The sequence below is a fragment of the Ailuropoda melanoleuca genome, chromosome 17 (assembly GCF_002007445.2).
Source record: "Ailuropoda melanoleuca isolate Jingjing chromosome 17, ASM200744v2, whole genome shotgun sequence".
Lineage (NCBI taxonomy): Eukaryota > Metazoa > Chordata > Mammalia > Carnivora > Ursidae > Ailuropoda > Ailuropoda melanoleuca.
The window spans coordinates 15,612,541-15,635,762 of record NC_048234.1 but is presented as its reverse complement, the minus strand read 5'-3'; the positions used below and the strand labels follow the sequence as shown (position 1 = coordinate 15,635,762).

The following is a 23,222-nucleotide window of genomic DNA, read 5'->3' as shown; positions in this document are numbered from 1 at the left end:
TCTGTCTGAGAGGAAAAGAACCGTTACCTCTCGTCCACCCAGGAAGGCGTTTGTCTCTAGGCTGGTCTCCCCGTGGCCTCTAGCCCAGCAGCACCGGCATCTATGGGAAACTTGTCAGAATGCACGTTTGCGGGCCTCACCTCAGACCCACAGAATCAGAAGCCCCAAGGTGGGGCCCCACAATCTGTGTTTCCACAAGGTCCGCGAGGGAGGCCAGAGAGAGGACCCCTGTTGGGCAGAGCTGAGGGCAGGGGTCGGCAGCCTCCGTCATAGCGGAACCTCTGCACAGCCTCAGAACTTCCTGGCATCCAGTCCACTTAGGTCAGATTATCTGGGAGTTGGGCCTCGGACTTCAGTGTTGTTAGAGCTTCCCGGGGGGCCCAACACGCAGAGAACGGGGTACCCGTCACACCCCTGCTGCCTGGGCCACGGGCGCAGACAGCAGCGTCAGCGCCAGTGCGAGCTGGGGAGGATGCCGAACTCAGGCCCTGGCCCGCACCTGCCGAGCCAGAATCCCTACTTCACAAGGTCCGGGGATTCATGCCCACGAGGCTGGAGGAATGCCGCCTGACTGGGCTCTTTGACTCCCGAGCTGGTCTGTGCCCCGCCTGAATAGTGATGCGTGTGTCTCATTTCTCTTTGACAGGACACAACAGACTACGTTGCGTACGTAGCGAAGGACCCCGTTAATCGCAGAGGTAAGCAGTGCTTGACTCTCACGCGCTCTCCCTCATACGCTGCCGGGCTTAACGCCGGGCGCCAGATATTCCTCACAATCTCCGCCCCGCCAATGGCACGAGCGTGTGTCCTGCCGCACTGTTAATGACCGTGGAGGCTTGTGGCAGTCCAGTGTGGCAGCACACTCGGCCGGGTTGGGAGACACTGGACGACCGTGAGCGTCAGACACACACCCGCGTGCAGACAGCTGTAGCTTGGTGCACCCGACCTGCCCATCGCCGATCCCACTCAGGCTCTGGAACGTGGCTTCGGTTACACCTAGAACCCCCCACAACCCGCCTGTCCTGTCCAGCTCCAGCTCCTTGGCCAGCTCTGCCACCCCAAGGCTCCACTGCCCTGCACAGCCCTGGAGCCCAGGGTCCACGCTCTCGTGCCGTCCCCTCACAGCCCACAACACTGCCACGGCCTCAGACGCAGGCTGGATGGGGGATCTGAATGTTCCAGTACTTTCCATGCTCTTAGACCTTTGATTCTTAGACCCTACCTCCACACCCACAATCCCATTCCTTTTATCAGGCCCAAAACCCAAGCCCCACCCATGGGTGCTAACCGCCTGGGTGGGTAGGCTTAGTATGGTGCGCTACCCTTGAATACGGGTGCGTCCCACGGCTCCAGAGTGGAACTCGCCCACGAAGAGCGAAGAGCGTGGCTGCAGTTTCTAGCGATACAAAGCAACACTTCTGCTGCAACGGGCTAGTTCCCCCTCCTCCCACCCCCCACCCCAGGTGCCACCTGTTACCATTTTTTAGTTCGCTTTACAAGCCGTTTTATCTACGTACATACACATATATTCTCTTCTGTTAAAATTCCAAAGCAAATGAGATCCTAATGTTCTGTTTTGGCCCCCCTCCCCCATACCGTATCTCGGACACGTTTCCACGACCTCCCACAGAGAACAGGTTGCTGTCCATGAGGTGGCACCATGTGACCAGATGTGTCTGCCAGGTGGACCGACCCCCGGGGGTCCAAGAACAGACTTCTTCCCTGTTCTTCCCCACGATGTTGTGCGGCCCCTCCTAGAGGCATTTGCAGAGAGATTAGATGGTGGATAGGTCAGTGGACCTTGCAAATTGCCACCCAGTCTGGCTGTAAAAATTTACATTCCCGTCTAAGTGTGTGAGGGTGATTTTCCACCCGGCCTCTTCCTGCCCTGGCTTAGTCCTTGGAGGTGCAGCAGGGCTGCCTTCCTTGCTCGAAGCCAGAGCTGACGAGATCTTACAGTGTTAGCCTTATTCTCCTCCAGGTGCGTGGGTGTCGGGGGTCGGGGGCGAGGCGGCCCGTAGGCGAGGTGCTGTTCTGGATTGTAACTGCCGCGTAGTCACTCCTGAACCACAGGTGGGGTAATCACAAAGCTCTGAGCTCAGACGGGAAGGGGGGATCAGGGGTCTTGATGAGCCCAGGACTGTCCCTGAGACCCCTCGCTGACTCAGGGAGGCCACACCTCCTGACCTGGCAGCAGCTTCTATACGGTGGCCGCAGATAAGCAGGTCTTGGGGGAGGGCACCACACGAGCCCGTTCCTCCCCAGGGGGGCTGCTTATCCGTTTGCTAGAGCTCCTGCTCACAGTGTCTGCAGGCCCGAGAGCAAGGCGCCATCAGGGCCCCACCATCTGAGGCCTGGAGGGGGGACCCTTCCTGCCTCTGCCAGCTCCTGGGGGTGCGCCGGCTAGGCTGGGCGTCCCGGCTGGTGGCCGCATGGCTCCTGCGCCCCGTCTTCACACAGCTTCTGCCCCAAGCGGGTCTCTGTCTGCGCCTGGGCATCTGCTTAAACGGTCTCCGGTTATAGTGGGTTTGGACCCACTGTCCTCTCGCCTGACCTCATCTCCCCGTCGGTTAAGTCCCTGCCAATCTGACAGGTGTGAAATTACTTTCTAAGAGCTCAGCGAGCCTGCCTCTGGGGCCGGGAGACGCGGCACACTCCTGCTGGGCCTCGAGCCCTTACCTGTCTCTGATCTAAAACCCCGAGCAATGCGGCACATGCCGATTCCCCAGATGACAGGCTAGCGTTGGCTGGGAACCGTGCTGGGGTGTGGGAGTCTGCGCCTGTCTGGGGAGAGCTCACTAGTCCAGTGCTCCGTCCAGGGAATGCCACAAGCTCCCGGAGCCTGCGGACAGGACTTAGGTCCTCATTTGGGGCTCTGCTGCCCTCTCGTATCTGCCCTCATCCAACAGGGAGTTTCCACCCACAGCCCTGCCCCTTCCAGGTGTCCTAGGAACTGACTTAAAGATGGCCCGGTCCAGGCTCCCTGCCGTGTAGACTAGCGAGTCCCGCGGATGGATCCAGCAGCCCCTCTGCAGAAACCAAGTCCTTGCTACACCACAGCTGCGACTCTGCTTTTCAGAAGGAAGGGAAGCTGCTTGTTTTTGACCATTGCCCAGCCTGTTCTCCACGGTACCGACCAGGCGGCTCCCGTGGCTGGTGGGGACACAGGGGTAGCGTGCATAGTTGGAAACAGGCAGATGGGGACTGGAGTGCCTCCCTCCCTCCTGCCCAGACTCCAGCCTCCTTATGGGCTGGAGGGGGACCTCCACTCCTACCACGTCACGTACAACCGTCCGCCTCTAACAGCTACTTAGTACGGGCTTGTTCTGTGTCTACCGGCTTGATGTTTAATAAAAACCAATACCAACAATAAAATAAAATAGTAGCAATAATCAGTAATAAAAATACAGCCGGCATCTGTGCCCTTGGGACACACGTCTTAGCCATCCCTAGTGTTCCAAGGGGCTTGCGCTGTGATCTGGAGCTGCTATACGGTCACGCTGCTCTTTCCAGGATATCCTGTGTCCTCGATGCACCCCCCTCCAGCCTGGGGGGACAAGAAGCCTGAGGACCCCAGGCCAAGCATTGGCCATCCAGGGGAGCTTTGTGCAATGAGAGGACGGTTTGATGGTTTCACAGGTGTGGGGACAGCTCCCCTTGTGCAATGCCTCCTCCCACAGCCCGCCCCCACCACGCCCCTAGGGGGACCCCAAATACAGTGACTTCCTAACCATTGGCGGGAGCCAGGTGGAGTATGACACCTGCACTGGCCCTTTTCTCCAGGGAGAATTCCTTTGCCTCATTAGTGACAAGGCCATGTGGGTCACACGGGGAGGGTTGGGACTCCCATGGCCCCCAAGGACGTGCATCTGGAGGAGACATCCTACTTTCTCACTGGGATGGCAGGTGCCTGTTCCAAAGTCGCTAAGAGATGCTCCAGGCCCCCGAGGGGCCCTTGTCTGGCCACTGACACCCCGACTTTGATCTACTGTTGAGCACAAGCTGCTTTTCTGGGAACCTGCACGAGTTGCTGCTGTCACATTGGAGCAGGTGCAGGTGGCGTGCGGTGGGAGAGACCCGTGAATTAATATCCCTTTAAATTCCTCTTTAATTTGTTTGAGTTGCCACATTCAGTGAGGACACTTGACTCCCACTGGGAGGCAAGCAACAGCCCACTCTGCATCCAGACTAGCTCAGGTCTCTTCCCCGAGAGTCGGGTTAGGTCCATTCCCAGGCCCACGGGGCCTCAGTGGGGCCCACTTCTTGCTATGATCAGGATCTCTGTCCCATCGATGTTTCCTTCCAAACCCTGGTTCTTTCTGCTGGGCTTGGGAATTGGTATTTTATAGATCGCTAAGAGATTCTTAAGAGCAATCAATTTGAAATTACAAATGTTGAAATATATTTACAAATAGAACCCTTAGTGTTAGCGAGCAGAGCCGTTAAGAGATGGATCCCTGCGGTGACATTTTACAGCTGTGACCCAGGGACAGGCTGTAGGGGGTGCTACGGGGACAGCCCGTAAGGGACACATGCCCTCCCATGGCGGAGCCTGGTGGCCCCAGTGTCTCTAACAGGCCTGTGCTGCTTGTGCTCACAGCTTGTCACATTCTGGAGTGCTGTGACGGCCTGGCCCAGGATGTCATCGGCTCTATCGGACAGGCCTTTGAACTCCGGTTTAAGCAATATTTGCAGTGTCCTTCCAAGGTGCCCGCGTTCCACGACCGGTGAGTAGCGCTATGACACGCTCTGCAGTGGCCTTTCTGTATTTTACAGCCTTTCCTCTTAAAGTCACTCAAGAGGAGAAAATCACAAAACGGCCTCCACGGGGTGTGGTCTGGACAGACATGGTCGGTCACAGGGCTCTGAGCTCGGAGGCACCTTGGGGGGCCGGGCTGAGGCTCGGGAGCCCCACAGATGGAGGCCGACATATGGGCAATGCTGTGAATGTTGAGGAAAACATTGTCTAGAAACTATAGAGACGGTAGTCAAGGTTACAGGAATACACTGTAATATGCTTCGTGCTGTTTCCTCTGCAACCAGGTGAGGGTCCCACGTATCTCCTCCTTGGGTCTACACGGCTCAGGTGGACACGTGCCTTGTTCTGGCCGTCGTGGTTGCATGGCCGTGACTCGGGGTCCCTCTGCGAGGCCCTGAGCTGGGTGGCCTGGGGACCCAGAGCCTCCGGTGGCCTTGGGCACACACGCCCGTAGCCAGGGTGAGCCTCGGCCACTGTCTGTGGGAGCAGCACAGCCCAGCCTGATGCGCGTGGTTCTTTCAAGGGTCCAGTGAAAGAGTAAATACGAATAGGAATTGTAAGAAGATGTACCACTGAGTTTCCTCAGGACAGAAGAGTATTTTGTGCAGCATAAAGCATCCAGAGAAAGTCACAGGGGGCACGCCAACAGTCTGTCCTTGATTGGGCTTGCATCACAAAAGCCTCTCCTGAGGGCGCGTTCACTGTCCATGAAACTTGATTTCTCCGGAAGTTACTTTCCGCTCTTGCTCCACCGTCCGCAGCCACGTTCTGTAGTTACTCGTGAAGGCAGCGTCTACCTTCACCTTCGTTATTACGAAGGCTTCTTTCACCCCTCCGAGCTCTGCCCCTTTCTTGACTCAGCCTTTCAATCCACTCTCTCATCTCCTGGGAAATGGCTTTTAAGACGTCCATTTGGGAGGTACCCCCGAGGACCTCACTTTTCCCCAGTCGGTAGAAGCGTCCCCGAGCTCAGACGCGCCCGCGTGCAGGAAGAGCAGTTAGAACGTGCAGAGCGTGTGTTTATAATCTTCATACACACCCACTTATCCGTAAACTGTATACACTGTATATAAAATTTGCAAGTTTGTTCACTATTCTCCTGCCACTTTTAAGTTTAGTATATAATGGGTCATAGTCGTTAAAAAGAGTAGATTGGTATATGTGTATTACCAGAATAACTCTCAAAACTCTTAAAGGGAGTGAAAAAGGACAGGAAACATTCATGGAAGTTTTAAAACCAATAAATAAAATTGTGCATGTTGTTCATGGATAAATGCATGTGCGTGAAGAGTACAAAACCGTGTAAGAATGTCGTGCACCAACGGTACAGTATCCGAGGACCAGGCAGTGACGGGGTGGGATTTCACTGTGTCTGTCAGCTATGTCTCCTCCCTGACGCATCAAAATGAAAATATTCCAATGTACAGAAAGAATTTTACAGTGAACACCTCTAGATTCCACCATTCACATTTTACTGTGAATTTGATATATATATATCCATCCAAAGTAAGTTTGACAAATTTTATTTCTTAAAAAAAAAGGAAGCAAACAGAGCAAAATGTTCACACTCGTCTAATCTCTGGTGGAGGCATATCTTTTATTTTAATTGCTATGCTTTTCTCTACTTTGGAAATGTGGCATTAAAGTCAAATAAATATAAAAATACGTACAAAAATGATGGGGGGAGTTACGTGAACTGCCTTGCTTCTCTGGGAATGCACTTAAGGTAAGAATTTTCTGTATAATTTTTTATATCACTAAGTTTGAAAAAGTTTAGGGGAAAGACAATGAAGTAGACAGGATCTTATCTGTCGAGAAAGACTTCAACTCCAAACGCAAGTATGGGCACACCATTTCTAAAACAGAGCAGGAACGAGGGGACCCGCCTGACACCCATGTCACCTCGTCTGACAAGCTACTTGTCACATCCACTGAGCAGGTCTGAGAGCATGGGAGAGGTGGGGACACTACTTTTGTTCTAGTGGGGACAGCCGGGGCCGTGAAAGAACCCTCCCTGCCTCCCTGCCCTGTTCAGGGATATTGGCTCTGGGGTTCACTGGCTGGTTTTCCTCCTGAGATGCCGAGATACCAGGGACCAGCAACACAGGAGCTCCTGTTTGTGGGGAGTTCTTGGGTTTTCACCTCACTCCCTCAGGCCATGTGTCTCCAACTTGGTAAATACGAGCTAGAGGTATGAGAATTTGGTGCATTGAGCTCCTTCGCCCACATGGCTTGGAGCGGAGATGTGGACAGCTGGGCGTGGAGGGAGTGGGGCAGTGTTAGGGCCCACCAGACTGCCCCAGATATCACAGTAGCATGTCTGCAGCACACGATTCCTCCTTGCTTCTCTTCCTGCTGGTGAATGGATAGCTTTTTTGGTGAATTATTTCTTGTCCATTGTATTCATTATTGGGGGAGAGACTTCGATCTGGATTCATCACCCATCTCCAACTGGAAATCGAAAATAGTCCTTTTAAATGAATGAGGTTTGTTTTGTTTTTGTTTTTGTTTTGGTGTGATTTTCCTTGGAAGATTTTTTCTGTGATTTTTTTTTGTGTGTGTGGCAATCCGAGGCCATTTTCAACACAAAACCAGAGAAGACAATGACAGTCAACTCAAATGGAGCTAATGCTCCATGTTCTATTTTTAAGAGTTAATATATAATTCATTTGTGATAAAATTTACTCCTGGACAGCATATAATTCAGTGACACTTAGTATGTTCAGAGATTATACAAGCACATTTTCATGGCCTCATGCCCATCACCAGTCACCCCCCATTTTCTCCCCCTTCTCCCCCAGGCAACCACTAATCTACTTGAAGTCTCATGGATTTGCCAGTTTGGAGCATTTTGTATAAATGGAATCATACAGTCCCTGAGTGTCTTCTTTCCCTTAGGAGAATGCTTTCCAGATTCATCCGCACTGTACAATATACTAGTAAGGCATCCTTTTTAGGGCTGAATAACTTTCCATTGTATGGCTATCCCACCTCTTGTATGTCCTTTCTTCATTTTGTCCACATTTGCATGGGGCCCACCTCTTAGCTTGGGCGAGTAACGCTGCCGTGAAGGTGCATACAGTCCTCGTGTGCACGGAGCTTTCCGCACTCTTGGGTAAATACCCGGGAGTGCAATTGCTAGATCACATGGTAACTTTGTGCTAATCTTTTTGAGAAACTGCCAACTTATTTTCCAAAGTGCCTGTAGCATTTTAGATTTCCACCAGCAACGTGTGAGGGTTCCCATTTCTCTACATCCTCACCAACACTTATGATCGCCCATCATTTTGATTACAGCTACCCTCCCCTGCCCTGACTGTGATTCTCATTAGCATTTCCCTGACGACTAATGATTAAGCGTATTTTCATGTGCTTATTGCCTAACTTTTATATCTTCTTTGGAAAAATGCCTGCTCAAGTCTTTAGCGCATTTATTGATGTAGGAGTTCCTCATCTATTTTGAATACTAGTCTCTTTCCATATATATGATTAGCAAATATTTACTCCCATTTTGTACATTGTCTTTTGTTTTCTTGGTAGTGTCCTTTAAAGTACAATTGTTTTTAGTTTTTATGAAGTCCAGTTTGCTTATTTTTTTCCTTTGGTTGCTTTTGCTTTTAGTGTCCTGGGTAAGAAACCATCGCCTAGTTCCCAGTAGCCAAAACATGGAAAGAGCCCAGATGTCCATCGATAGATGACAGATAAAGAAGACACACACACACACACGCACACACAAAACGGAATACTACTCAGCCATCAGAAAGAATGAAATCTTGCCATTTGCAATGACATGGATGGAACTGGAGAATATTATGCTAAGTGAAATAAGTCAGTCAGAGAAACACAAATATCATATGATTTCACTCCTATGTGGAATTTAAGAAACAAAACAGATGACCATAGTGGAGGGGAAGGAAAAATAAAATAAGATAAAAACAGAGAGGGAGACAAGCCATAAGAGATGCTGAACTCTAGGAAACAAACTGAGGGTTGATGGAGGGGCGGCAGGATGGGGTAACTGGGTGATGGGTATTAAGGCGGGCAGTGATGGAATGAGCACTGGGTGTTATACACAGCTGGTGAATCACTGACCTCTACCTCTGAAACTAATAACACATTGTATGTTAAATAAATTGAATTTAAATAAGAAATTTAAATTTAAAAGATAAATGGATGGAGTTAATTGGGGAAAAAAGAGAAATCAGTATCTAATGCAAGGTCACAAAGATTTATACCCATATTTTCTTCTAAGTTTTACTTCAGTGCTTTTTAATTTCTTCTTATTATATAATTTCTTTGGCTAGAATCTCCAGTAAAAGGGTGACTAGAAGTAGAAAGGGGGAGCATTCTTATTATGTTCCTGATCTTAGGGAGAAAGCACCACACCCAGTCTGTCACCATTAATCATGTGGTTAGCTGTGGAGTTTTCATAGATGTCCTTTATCACAAAAATGTGCTTCTATTCAAAGTTTTGTTGAGTATCTTTGTCATGCAAAGATGTTGGATTTTGTCATGTGCTTTTTCTGTGTCTATTGAGATAAGTATATGGTATTTGTTTTTATTCTATTTATATGATATATTACACCAGTCAACTTTGAAATGTTAAACCAACTTCGCATTACTGGGGTAAATCCCATGTAGTCATGGTGTGTAGTTGTTTTTATGTGTTACTGAATATGGTTTGCGAGTATTTTGTTGAGGATTTTTTTTTCATCCATTTTCGTAAGAGTTATTGGTCTGCAGCGTTCTTTTCTTATAATATCTTTGTCTGGTGTTGGTCTCAAGATAATACTTGCCTCATAGATTGGTTTGGAAATATTCCTCCTTTTTGTATTTTTCAGAAGAGTTATAAAGAATTGCTATTAATTCTCCTTTAGAGTTTGATAGAATTCACCAGGAAGCTGTGATTCTGAGTTTTTCTTGGAGTATGAATGTTTTTAATTGCTACTAATTCAGTCTCTTTCCAGGTCTGTTACAGGTCTATTCAGATTTTCTATTTCTTTTCAAGTAAGTTTTGGTAGTTTGAGTCTTGGTAGGAATTTTTCCATTTCGTCTAGGTCGTCTAGTTTGTGAACAGTTACTTATAGTTTCTTGTCTTTTGTTTACCTGCATAGCTAACTTTGCCAGTGTTCTTCATTTCCTCATGTAGATATATGTTTCTGTTTAGAGCTTCATTTCAACCTGAAGCACCCCCTTTAGTATCTCTTATAGGGAAGATCTGCTGTGATGAATTTTCTTTGGTTTTTATCTGTGAATGTCTTAATTTTTGCTTCATTTTCGAAAGGTAGTTTTACTGGATAGAGAGTTCCTGGTACACAGTACTTCTTTTCATACTTGGACTATGCCGTCCCACTGTCTTCTGGTCTCAGTTATTTCTGATGAGAAATTAGCTGTAAATATTAGTGAGGATCCTTTGCACGTGATGAGTGCCTTCTCTCTTGCTGCTCTCAAGATTCTCTCTTTCTTTTTGGCTTTAAACAGTTTGTTTATGATGTGTTGAGGTGTGAAGCTTTTTTAGTTTATCCTGTTTGGGGTGTTTTTTTCTTTTTTTTTTTAGCTTCTTGGATATGTAAATCAATGATTTTCATCAAATTTAACAAGTTTCTGGCCATGAGGTCTTCATGTGTCCTTTCTGCCTCTTTCTGTCCCTCCTCTCCTTCTGGGACTCCCTCATGTATATGTTGGTTTGCTTAATGTGGTCCCGTAGGTCCCTGAGGTTCTGTTCATTCTCTTTAGTTTTTTTTTTTTCTTTCTGTTTCTGTGATTCGATAGTCTTAAGTGACCTATCTTTCAGTTCTGACATTCTTTCTTCTGTCTGCTCACACCTGTTTTGAGCTCCTTTATGAATTTTTTATTCCAGTTATTAACATTTTAAACTTTTCTATTTGGTTATTTTCAAAATTACTTCTACCTCTATTTTGATATTCCCTATTTGGTGAGACAACAATCTCATGTTTATTTTTTGTTGATGATTTCCTTTATTGTTATATTTAAAGTAGTTAATTTAAAATCTTTGTCTCATTAGTCCCAAATCTGAGTTTCCTCAGAAAAACTTTCTATCGATTGCCTTTTTTCTTGTGTATGAGCCATGCTTTCTTATTTCTTTTTTGCTAGTTTTCTTGTTTGTTTTATGGAAGAGAGAATTTTCAGAGGTTCTTACTCTGTCATTTTCTCTGAAGTCACTAAAATCTCCACTTTTTAGTTGATTATGTTTTGACTTATTGAAATGAATGTGCTTTGAGGATCTCGTTATCTCTAGATATAAAACCTTTGTTTTCTAATTGAATGTGTTTTGGAAAAAGGAGTTCTTCCCTGTTTCAAATATGATCGGAATTTTCCAGAAGGTAGAACTGCAAATAAAGCAGAAGTATCTGGCCAAGCCATTCATCTGCTTTTTAGGGTTGAGATCTAGATAGTGAGGAGATGGTGACTAACTCTCTTTTCTGAGGTAGCAGGTCCTAACCTTAGACTTGTTGTTTTTGACGACACACTCAACTTTCGGCTAAAGCTCTGGAAAATCCTCTTCTAACAGAATGCAGAGTCTGGATGAGCCTTGGACTGAAGAGGAGGGGGATGGTTCAGACCACCCATACTACAACAGCATCCCAAGCAAGACGCCTCCTCCAGGGGGCTTCGTGGATGTGCGGCTGCACACCAGACCCCATGCCCCTGACACAGCGCAGGTAAGTCGTATACTTTTGCCTGGGTTGTGGCCACCTGAGCTTTATTTCCTTTCATCTTCTTCCACTTGATTGGCAGGCTGGCCTTCTGTCCAGTCTTTGACAGAATAACTCAGGTGTTAATCAGATGTCTTGGACCTATATTCTGATTCTGGAGGTGCGAGTCTGGGGGTCTCCTCTCCATCCTGGGACAAATCCCATTATACTGGGAGCTCAATGAGGATAAGAAAGAGTTCAAGACTTTTAAAAGACCTGGGGGTGGCTTGTGTTCCCTGAAAAGAGAGTGGATGTGGGCCCTTAATATGATGAGAATTTTATGAGCTTTCACTTTTTCTCATTTCCTTGATTTTTCCTCCCACTCAACATTCCAGTAAGGCAGTTCCTCTTTAGAATTCCAGTATCTCTATTGAGTTACAGAGAATTTTTTTGATGTCACCTACTTTGTGCAAATAACAATGATACTAATAAAATTGGCAAAATAACAGTGACATCAAGCATCAGTAGCTCTGATGTGGAGATGTACGGGGTGGACTTGGCCAGGTGTGTGTGAATGTGGGAGGTATGTTCTGACACAGAGAGACTCGCCAGCCAAAATTTACGAGGGATGGGGCTGCATTAAGAGGGCTCCATTTTCGGCCACACATAGGGAGGGTTGGTGGTGGAAAATGAAAACAGGATGGGCATGTGTAGTTTTGAAGTGATGCAGCCTCTTCCTCACACCCACACAAACCTGTTTCCCAAATCCTAATGCCAACCGTGAGGCATGAAGGGAAAAGTGGGAGTAATTGGGAAAGCAACCAACCCTCCGTTGGGGTCCCTTGTACTGCACTATGGCTTTTAGCAATGGGGAAGGGGAAGAGGATGCTTTTCTCTTTGTGTATTTACATGTGTCTATAGTTTGCAGGAAAAGAGCAAACTTACTACCAGGGGAGACACTTAGGAGACCCATTTGGCGAAGACTGGCAGCAAACACCTGTCAGGCAAGGTGAGAGGCAAGGTGAGGCAGGCCAGGCTTGGCATACTCTTGCCCCTGCTAGGAGGTCCCCTGGAGGCACTGCCTGTGGATGGGGGTCCTCGATCACATGCCCACCCTGGGCCTCGTGTGCAGAGCCTGGGGCATGAGGCCTGCTCTGTTTGTGAGGAAGGGTGCCTGGCATTGCACTGCTAGATTGAAGGTGATCTACAAAGCATCCATTTACACTTACAGGCAAAACCGGGCAATTTAAATGAGGCTTGTGGTTCTCCTGCTCTGTTCCTTGTTCTGGAACCTTTGTAAAGGGGATAAGGGGAACCAGGCAGCCTCTGCTCCGCTATGCCTGCTCCACTCCCCCACCCAGGTCAGGGCCAGAGTCTCGGCCAGGCCCTAGCGATCACATGTCCACCCTCGCGGGCTGCCCGGTTGCATTTTGACAAGAAGGCTGGGAAATAGTCCTGGCCAGAACACAACAGTGGTGACAGGGTCCAAAAAGGGGCATTTAGCCAATGGGGACCTGCAAGAGAAATTCTCTAACAGACAGCCCGTAGAATCATCTCCATGCAGGGTGGGGCGGCTTACTGGCAGATGTGCCAATGACCACCCTTTCTGTTGTAAGAGAAGAGAGGGCTCGTTTTCTTGTTGCAGGGTCCTCGGACATCTACAGCATGCCGGAGGGGAGAGTGCACGTGGCCCCTGGAGAAGCCCCCACCTACGTGAACGCCCAACCCCTCCCACCGCAGGCCACGCCAGCCTCGGGCAGCAGCACAGAGAGCAGCCCTCGGAAGGACCTCTTTGACATGAGTGGGTTGCCATTTATCTGGGTTTCCTGTTTTCTGAGGTTGCTTTCTGCAGTGCCTTCTTCTATTGAAACCTGTGCAGTTAGCATGCTTTCTGCTAGCAGGGTTCTGATGAACAGTGAAGGCTGTCTGAACTTTTCTGGGTTGTGATTGGGCTTTTCAAGGCTTTGAACTTGGCTGACCTCTGCTTTGGGATGACAGCCCTCTCTGAGGTCCAGAGGCAGAGCAATTTCCCCTCTTTTTGGAACTGACATTCCTCTTGGAGAGCTGCACATGCTTTGAGACAAATGATTTACACACACACAAAGCACTGGTTTATTCACTTAAATAATAGTTGGTAAGGATGCCGAGGTGAAATGCACGCCCCTGCTCTGCAGAGCCCTTGGGCTGTTGAGTGGGACCAACACGTAAGCAAGAAAGAGCGATACACCCTCTCCCGTGCACACACACACTCGCTCTTTTGTGCGCACACACGTTCACTCTCGCATATTCCTGTCCGTTGAGCACCTAGTGTGGGTCACATACCATTCTGCTTACTGGGGTCTGTAGGAAAGCAAGGTAGAGGGTCTCATGGAGCGTAGGTAAGCATGGTGTGTTCGCGGATAGCAACAAGTGCCCTGGTGAACCCCAAAGCAGGATGAGGAGTGTGACAGGAATCTCCTCAGCAGTGCAGCGATGCCTGTTGTGGACCTGAGGTTTGTCGTGTAGACTGGGATGAGTAAATCTCCATGAACTGGGTAATGAAAGTGGGAACTGTTGCTAAGGAATTTTGAAGGAGCTTCCTGAGTTCACGAAGAGCTTTACATCCCCATATTGCTTTGTCAGCTCCCTGAGAATTTTACAGGCTGAAGAAATTCCTTGAGAATTTAACAAGTGTCTACCATGTGCAGAAATTAAATATTTCTGCAACAGTCCTGCAGGTAGCTACCATTATTACCACTCTGTTACAGAGGAGAAAACGCAGGCTCCTTGAGGCTGGCCAGGGCGGGCTTGCTGGTGCAACACGTGCTGTCCGTGGTGCTGTGGGTAAATGAGGGTGTGCTTGAGTGCTGCTCCGATCAGATGGCCTCCTGACGACAAAAGTCTGTTTCTCCTCAGCCACTTTGGTTTCCTGGACAGTGGATTCCCATTCTGACTTGCAAAAATCACCACAACAGAAGAACTGGGGACTCTTGGGTCTTGGAGGCACCTTAATGATCCTCTAATCAAATCCCATCTCTTAAAAAATGTATTAACAGCCACAGAAGTATGAAGTGACTTTCCCAAGATGCAGAGCAAAGTGGTGGCTCTCTGAGCATGTGCTCCAGCTGTAGTGTTGTCTCCCAACTGCAATTTAGTACCAGTATTTATGGTCAGTTTTCACTGTTTAATTTAGTCAGTTTACCAGTGGCTCCTGGCCCCAGAGCCTGAGGAGAGGTAGATAAGACGAGGTTTGAGAAAAATGAGAACCAGAGCCACCCTTTGTCATCCATCCATTTCTACACCTGCTCCCAAACCAGCGAAGGGGAGACAAGAAGAAGAAACGGCCCTGGAGAGGGTAATTTCTATTGAAAAGTCTGGAAAAAGAATTAAGCCAGCATTCTGCATTGTTTCTCTTAAACCACCAGAGCTAAATAATGATGGTGGTGGTGAAGGTGCTGCTCCTGGTGCTGATGGTAGTAGTGGGGATGGTGATGGTGGTGATGGTGGTGATTGTGGTAATGATGATGGTGGTGATGATGGTGATGGTGATGGTGATGATGGTGGTGATGATGGTGATGGTTGATGATGATGGTGGTGATGGTCCTTGTCATGATGATGGTGGTGGTGATGATGGTGGTGATGATGGTGATGATGATGGTGATGGTGATGATGGTGATTGTGGTGATGATGATGGTGGTGATGATGGTGATGTTGATGATGATGATGATGGTGATGGTGATGATGATGATGGTGATGATGATGATGGTGATGGTGATGGTGATGGTGATGATGATGATGGTGATGATGATGATGGTGGTGATGGTGATGGTGGTGATGGTGATGGTGGTGATGGTGATGATGGTGGTGATGATGGTGATGGTGATGATGATGATGGTGGTGATGGTCCTTGTCGTGATGATGGTGGTGGTGATGATGATAATGATGGTGATGATGGTAATGGTGGTGATTATGGTGGTAATAAGGGTGATGGTTGTCATGATGGTGGTGATGGTGGTAATGGTGGTGATGGTGGTGGTGATGATGGTGGTGATGGTCCTCGTAGTGATGGTGGTGGTGGTGGTGTAGAAGTGGTATAATACAACTTTTCAACTACTCCAGGTAATCAGGAAAAAAAGGGATAAAAAACAGAAATTCTAATTTTAGGCAATAGTTTTAATCTGCTTTTACTCCCAGATTTGTGAACAATTTAGCAAGTGTCAAGATGCCCTGATTTGGGTTTCGTTTACTCATCTGACTACTGCCCGTCTTCTACTAACAATTGGTTTCCTNCGGTGGTGATGATGGTGGTGATGATGGTGGTGATGGTCCTCGTAGTGATGGTGGTGGTGGTGATTGATGATAATGATGGTGATGATGGTAATGGTGGTGATTATGGTGGTAATAAGGGTGATGGTTGTCATGATGGTGGTGATGGTGGTAATGGTGGTGATGGTGGTGGTGATGATGGTGGTGATGGTCCTCGTAGTGATGGTGGTGGTGGTGGTGTAGAAGTGGTATAATACAACTTTTCAACTACTCCAGGTAATCAGGAAAAAAAGGGATAAAAAACAGAAATTCTAATTTTAGGCAATAGTTTTAATCTGCTTTTACTCCCAGATTTGTGAACAATTTAGCAAGTGTCAAGATGCCCTGATTTGGGTTTCGTTTACTCATCTGACTACTGCCCGTCTTCTACTAACAATTGGTTTCCTTCTAGAGCATTTGTTGGATATTTGTGGGTGTGGACTATATCCCAGGAACAATGTTGAACTTTGGGGACGTAGTTGTGCTCAAAGAGAACCGTTCCCATTCCCGTGGTGCTGGCATTGTGCTGCTTGGCAACGTGGTCCCGTGTCACCATCATCACACCTTACACTGTGTGGCACCATGTGCATTTTCGAGTGCTTTTCTACATATTACCTCATTTGAAAATGGAGAGTTGAGGTTTCATCAGATGTCCCTGGGGACTTTTCGTGCTGCTGTTGTCTGTTGCCCATGGTGGGAAGTGTGCCCTGAAGGACGCACAGTCACGCTCGATCTCAGAAATTCACACGGGAGCCTTTTTCCACAGAGGAGACAAGCGAAGGCCAAGGGGAGGTGGCACTCCTAACCTGGGGCAAGTCACACAAAAGGCACCCCAAAAACGTCAGTTTACTTCTCTTTTAAAAATATGCCTGGTGCAAGAATTTTGAAACAAACATCTGATGGTTTTGCACTAAATCTAACCTTGCAGATTATCTTTCTGTTCATGTATTTTCATTAGCATTGTCAGGTTTTCATTCAGAAGAAATCGGATTTATTAAAAGGGCAGCTGATGTTCCAGAAGAAGTAGATGGCCTGTAACATGCATGGCCTTGTGCAGTGTGCAAAAGTGAAGTCATTCTAACTGGCTAGGCAGAGGGTGTGCTTCAATCCTTGGCACAAGGCGCAGCATCCAGCTGTCTTGGGAAAGCAGACTCATCAAAAAATCATGCCAGGGTTTAGGCTGTGGTGAATATTACCAGCCAGTCGTTTTTCTGTAGGTTTGTTTCAGTCGGAAGTTGCCATGGCATTTCCATCGATCACATTGTGCATTTTGTCCTTTGTTCTTCGTGGGGTTCACTTGTTTCTGGTGATTGTTGTTGACAGAACCTTTTGAAGATGCTCTCAGGAACCAGTCCTTGGGGCCTGTGCTGAGCAAAGCAGCCTCCGTGGAGTGCGTCAGCCCCGTCACCCCCAGAGCCCCAGATGCCAAGATGCTGGAGGAGCTAGAACGGGAGCCTTGGTACCAAGGGGAGATGAGCCGGAAGGAGGCCGAGGGGCTGCTAAAGAAGGATGGGGACTTCCTGGTCAGGAGGAGCGCCACAAACCCAGGCTCCTTCGTCCTCACGGGAATGCACAACGGCCAGGCCAAGCACCTGCTGCTGGTGGACCCGGAAGGCACGGTGAGCAGGGGGCAGGACAAGACCTGCCTCCTTAGAACGGTCTCCCCTTGGTCTCTGAGCTAGATGACCACGCTTTCCCTCCATTACACATGTGTGCTGGCTAAGGTCCTGGCGGCCACTCTTCTGGGACGCGGGAGCCCAGATGCAGAGGGCTTGTAAATTCAGGCCAGAGTGGGGCTCGAGCTTGGAAAATCACGAGGGCCTGAGGTGAAAGATTTAACGCTGATGTCCTTTACGATAAATAAATACAAATTCTGAGAAAGTCTTCCTGTCCAGTATGTTCTTAGTGGATATGGAAGTGCAAGGGTCCTGGGCTTTCAATATTTACCTCAAGTATCTCCAAAAGTTGACTCACTGAGTTTCTGTTCCTAGAGTATACGCCGTGGTGAGGCCGTACATAAAACCCGCATTAATTGGCCTCTTGCCATCCCATCCAGGGAAGTCACGCCTCGTGACAGTGAGTTTGGCCGTTCCTGGCAGCACGGTCATGTCTGAAGAGCTCTGTGGGTTTGCCTGCATTTCCCATCTTCCAGTTACTAAAGAGACTTGACTTGATTTGGCATAGTCCAAGAATTGTTAAGTTTAATAAATACAATGACATTAGCTGAACCATTAAATAAATTCCAGGATTGTTGTTTAAAACCTGTTATCTGGTGAAAACAAAGATGCTGGTAGCATGAACAAATAGTAGCTAAGAGCATTGCCTGCCCTGATTGACGGGTAGGGATGAAGCTTCAGTCTTCGGTTGGACTTGAACGCAATTTAATTTAATTTGGTGGCGGGGGACATGACCTAATTTATGGCTTCGGGTGTCTGCACCTCGGCTCTGTGCCTCCTCCAGCCCCCGCCCGCACCTGGACAACCCCTCCCTGGGAATGTAATGTGAATCCTTACAACCCACCTTCTTTGGTCACGGGGATTTTCCCACATACGTACATCAGGGAACATGTGTACTGTTTGTTTGTGCGTCTTAGAAATTTGCAAACGTAATACTGCTTCTCCAACCCCATTTCAGTTCTTTCGTTTTTCCTTCTGCACGTGTTTTTGAGATCTGTCTGTGGTGCTTTCTGTACACGGAATCGTCCCTTGGCTGGGCTGCTTGGTGTCCCCCGTCTGCGGCCACACGTCACTTGTGGAAATCTCTTGGGAAGGGCTGAAGGCACTAGGAAGCCTCCTGCTTGTTTCCCCACGATGGTCTTTCTGGGGCACATCCCAGGACTGGGGTTTGTGCTCACAGGATATGCATACAGTTAGTATCACCAGGGGCTTGCGTTTGCTTCCAGAATGGCTGGACTACCGGGGAGGGGGGAAGCAGCCAAGTGTCAGGGATCCCCCTCGTCCTCCTCAATGTTGTCCTCCCAGTGTGGTGAATTGGGGGTGGGGGGGTGGTGGGGAGGAAAGCATGTCTCGGTGTTGGCTGTGTTGTCCTTCGACCCCACATCCACTGGTTCCTCCTGGAAACGTCACGTTCCTGCCTTTCCCCCGCATTTCTCTTCTCATCGTCTCCCTGGACTCTCTTGCTGAGTTTCTCAAACACAGAACCTCCATGTGAACTCTCCCATTTTTTCACTATTGGATCATCTTGTCCATGATGTTCCCTTTTATAAAGATTTATGGTCTTGAGTTTTAGAGGATTTCCTCACCCGTGGTCACAGACAGACCATGTTCTTCTATATTTTCTTCGTTTGGCTTTGGAAGCTTTATTTTTCACATTTACGTTTTAATTCCGACTAGAGGTATTTCTAAGATGACCTAAGATAGGGACCCGACATTGTTTAGATCGTCAGGCAGTGAGCCAACGTTGGGTCATATGATGGTCCTTGTGTTACTTACTCTGCACTCTGTGTGTCCACCCTGTTCTGTCCAGCTGACCGTTCAGTCCTGGTACAAGTACCATGCCTTTTGGTCATCATGGCTTTGAAACAGGCTTAACACCTTCCTCCTGAAACTCCTTTTTGTATTCTCTGTTGTAGCTGTTCTCAGATCTTTTTTCCTTTTTGTTCTGGTTTTAGAGTCAGTTTATCTAGGCACCGAAAATGCATGATTTTGGTAGGACTGGCGTTGAATTTACAGAGGAGTTTCAGGGAGCGCTGACACTTTCCAGCATTAAATCATCAAGTCCATTAATATGGCATGAGTCTCTGCTTATTTAGTGTCAAGGTGTCCTTTGTTAGAATTTAAAAATTCTCTTCAGAACTTTCTTGTGCTCGCTTTGTTTGGTTACTTCCTAGAGTGTCTGGTTTTAATCTTGTTGTAAGTGGTGTGTTATTTTGGTTACGTTTGCTCCAGTGATTGCTGCAGGAGAGGAATGTGTTGTGATCTCATGCCCATAAATCTTGCTGATTGCGGTGGTTTTTCGGGAACGGTGGTCGTGCCATGGCAAACACCGACAGCTGTGTCTCCTGCCTTCCAGCTTCTGACCCTGTGGGATGGTCTCACCTCACCGCGCTCACCGGGTGCCCTTGGGCGTTGACCAGGAGGGGGCGCCCTTGTCTTGTTCCGGCATGAGTGGGGCTGTTGGAGGCTTTGTTCCATGAAGGATGATGTAAGCTTTTGGTAGACTGTCTTCAAGAGCCAAAAGGATCTTATTCCCTCATTCATTCACTCACTCCCCAACAGTGCACTGAATAGCTACTGAATCCAGGCATTGGTTTGACACCTGGGCTACAGCCGAGAACCAGTTACAAAACAATTTCTGCTTGTGTGGCATTCGTACGTGTTAATTTCTTAATTACTTTCGTCGTATTGGGTGTTACCAAATGCTTTGTGAGCATTGTCTGAAATAATGCAATAATAATGTGGTCTTTTCTGGAGTCTGTGAACGTGGGGATTTGCACAGGCAGGTTTTTCTGATGCTACGTCCTGGCACGAGCCCTGCTTCGTCCTGACATAGTCTTCAGGAGCTGCGTTGCTGGATTTGGGGATCTAACACTAACTTTCGGATGTTTCCATTTGTGCTTCCTGAGGTCCGTCTTCACCTTCCCTGCTGCCTTTACTCATCTGGTTGGGGTGTCAGCATGATCGGGTTCTGTTCACCTCTTACAACAAGCTAGGTTCACTCTGGATCAGAGAAGCCTTCCCTCCCCATCGCATCCCATGGAATCCCCCAGACGGCCCCTATTTCCGCACGATGATTTATTTTGACCTTGAAGCCCTTCTCACAAAGCACTCATTTATTTGTTTACCTGCTTATTGGTTTTCCCCACTAGACTGTCACCTCTGTGAGGCGAGCAGCCTTAGTCACCGCATCACCCCAGCACCTAGAACAGTGCTGGGCACATCGTGGGTAGGCGACGCGCACGTGGCCAGGGAAGGCTCAGAGGGACGTGGGGCTTTCTCGGGAGCTGAGAGCCCCAGAGACCACGTGGTGCTAAGGGGCCCCCGCTGCTGACGGGAGTGTCTGTCTAGAATCTGTGCAGAGTGATTCCCATTTGCAAGGGCTCCTACTTAGGCATCTCTGTTCTCTGAAAGAAAATACCAAGCAATTCTGTGAAAATATAAAGATTGTCGTTGAAACTTTTAGGTATTTTTTAAAGATGAGAAGTTCGCAATTTACCTAAATTATACCGTCTCATAGAGTGTGAAGACAGTCAATGTTTTATGTACTCGGTCCTTATAGACAAAAGGATGATTAAGGAAAGACAGGTAGGACCACTACTCTACGCACGCACGTGGGAGGCAGGGCAGTGCAGACGGTGAGGGGGAGCCAGGCTGCGGCCGTGAGCTCGCAGGTGTTCAAGCAAGTCACGACCCCAGGCTGTGCTGTCCACGCGGCTTTAATATCGGAGGAGAAATGTGTAGTGCCGCTGAGAAAATCTGTAAGTCCCACCTCGTAATAACTGTTCTTTTGGGAGGCTTTTTGCTGGATCTGTTGATCCCTTTTAATTGATCCAGTGAAGGAAGGCTTCAGCTGAGAACGACTTAGTCACAAATGCAATGTCGCTTCCTTGCTGTTAGGACACCAAAATAGACGATGAACACATTCTCTTCAATATTTATTCATCTGATTTTCATGGTAATTGGTTGGTCCCTGACTATAAAGGGGGAAACTTGGCAGAACAGATTACTCAGAGAAGTAAGGATGCAAAACAGTTCTGAGTCTAAATTTACTGCCGAGTACACCAACCTGTGCGCCTTCGCGCTGCACACTGATCGCGCAAGACGGGGGCTCCTGGGGTCGCTGGAACCTCGGGGGACGAGGAGGGAGGGGGCGGAGCTCCTGAGCTCTTGGGCAGGTGTGGGACTGCAGGTGGGCCATCGCTGGCTCCAGGCTCCACAGGAGGAGCTCCGGAGATGGAGTCTGGAGCGCTGCTTTTTTCTGCAACATCTTCACCATCATTCAGTCAGGCCTCTTGAGTCTAAGATATTCTCTGAGGCCCCTGTCCCGGATTCATCCCTTTGGCCGGAGGGGCCGGTAGAGCGCGGGGTGGGGGGGGCACGCGCTTGCATTTGAATGAGCCAGGGCTGGCCCGCCTGCGCCCATGGCTGGTGTTCCGTGGACTTCCCAGACGTGGTCTCAGGGCGTGGCACCTTTGAAAAGCACAAGCCGGCCTTTGCCTTCCGGAAATCACAAAACAATGGCAACCGTCCAACACCCCACATTTATTAGGATTTTATTTTATTCTGAGAGTAATGAAGAAAACAAATCCCCCCATCCCACCACTTGAAAAAAAGCCTTGTTATTTTAAAATTCCCTTTGTCTCAAGCAGACTAGGCTGTGCTGAATTAACAAATGACGTGGGACGTTTCACTGGTTTGAGCTGCCGGTGTGTGTCAAGAGCTCTCCTGCCCCTTGGGTCCTTGGTTGGGTGATTCAGGTCCTGGGGGGGCCTCCGTCTCCCGGGTCCGCCTTGTCAACCTGGGGGCTCCAAAGAGAAGAGAGGAGTGGAGAGAGCGGGGCTGTCAGTGGCCTCGCTGGGGACGCTTCAGCTCACACAGACCTGACTGCAGGAGACACGAGAGTCGTGCAAGGTGCCTGGTGGGTAGGGCCATCGTGTCTTTTAACTTCGTGTCGACGTAACACCTGCAAAGTGTAACCGAGCAAGAAGTCACGGAGGCTTGGATGGGAAGTGACAGCCCGGGCGGCTCACCCCGTCAGATCCCGATCCCGAGCGGCAGGTGCAGACAGACTGCCTTTGGTGCCGTTATCTTACACTGTCATTCTTGATGTTCCCTCCGAAAATGAAAGGCTAGCTCGTTTTTCAAATTTTTGACAGGTGTTTCCGTTGTTCCAGGTCTTCTCTGTGCCTGCACATAGACCGAGGCTGTGTTGCTCCAACAGCCTCCGTCCCTTCCGTCCTGCCTGCTCTTCCTCCCGCTCTGTCTCTGTCTTCCGCACCTTCGGTGTTTCCTGAACGCACAGATGTAGAGACAAAGGAGTAACGACCTCCCACGTAGCTATCACTCGCTGCAAAGTTGGCCAGTACTGACCTGATCTCGCTTCGCCCCGTCTCTCTGGGGGAGGGAGGATATCTTCTGAAAGTACAGTACAGCTGCTTCTCCGGGATGATCGGAGGCTACCTCGCTCCAATGCCCCACCACCCCGGGTACTGCAGTGCGAGTGTCGTGCACTCGGGGCCGGGGTCCTATGCCGCCACCAGAACTAGGTCTTCAGCCCGATGCGCCACCGCCACCTGCTCCTGCAGACCCCTTCCTGCCCCCCAGCAGCCCCAGGAAGTGGCGTTTGCGAGCGTTCACTTGGAAGCTGGACGAAGGGGGGCACTGGACTGGCTTCTCCCCTTCGGACTCTCCCCTTCTCTTGTAATTATTAAATACTTGGGGGGAGGCATTTTGCAGCTACGGAAATACCCTCTTCCCAACCAGACTTTCACCCTGTTCATGAACTTGTTTTTATCCGTGTGGATTCACGGCTCCCTGTGTGGTTTAGTGGGTTAGTGCCGGCTG

The 23,222-nt window shown here is 48.8% G+C and overlaps 1 protein-coding gene across 1 annotated transcript in view; it reads left to right on the top strand.

Annotated features, from left to right (window-relative positions):
• The window catches only part of SHC3 (SHC adaptor protein 3), a 100,679-nt gene that overhangs the window by 70,940 nt on the left and 6,517 nt on the right, over window positions 1-23,222 (top strand). Inside the window, exons 6-11 of the mRNA XM_034646939.1 lie at window positions 647-698; window positions 4,601-4,727; window positions 11,292-11,442; window positions 12,337-12,424; window positions 13,061-13,216; window positions 17,023-17,318. Of these exons, the coding sequence (XP_034502830.1) occupies window positions 647-698; window positions 4,601-4,727; window positions 11,292-11,442; window positions 12,337-12,424; window positions 13,061-13,216; window positions 17,023-17,318 (870 nt within the window). The remainder of the gene's footprint in view (window positions 1-646; window positions 699-4,600; window positions 4,728-11,291; window positions 11,443-12,336; window positions 12,425-13,060; window positions 13,217-17,022; window positions 17,319-23,222) is intronic.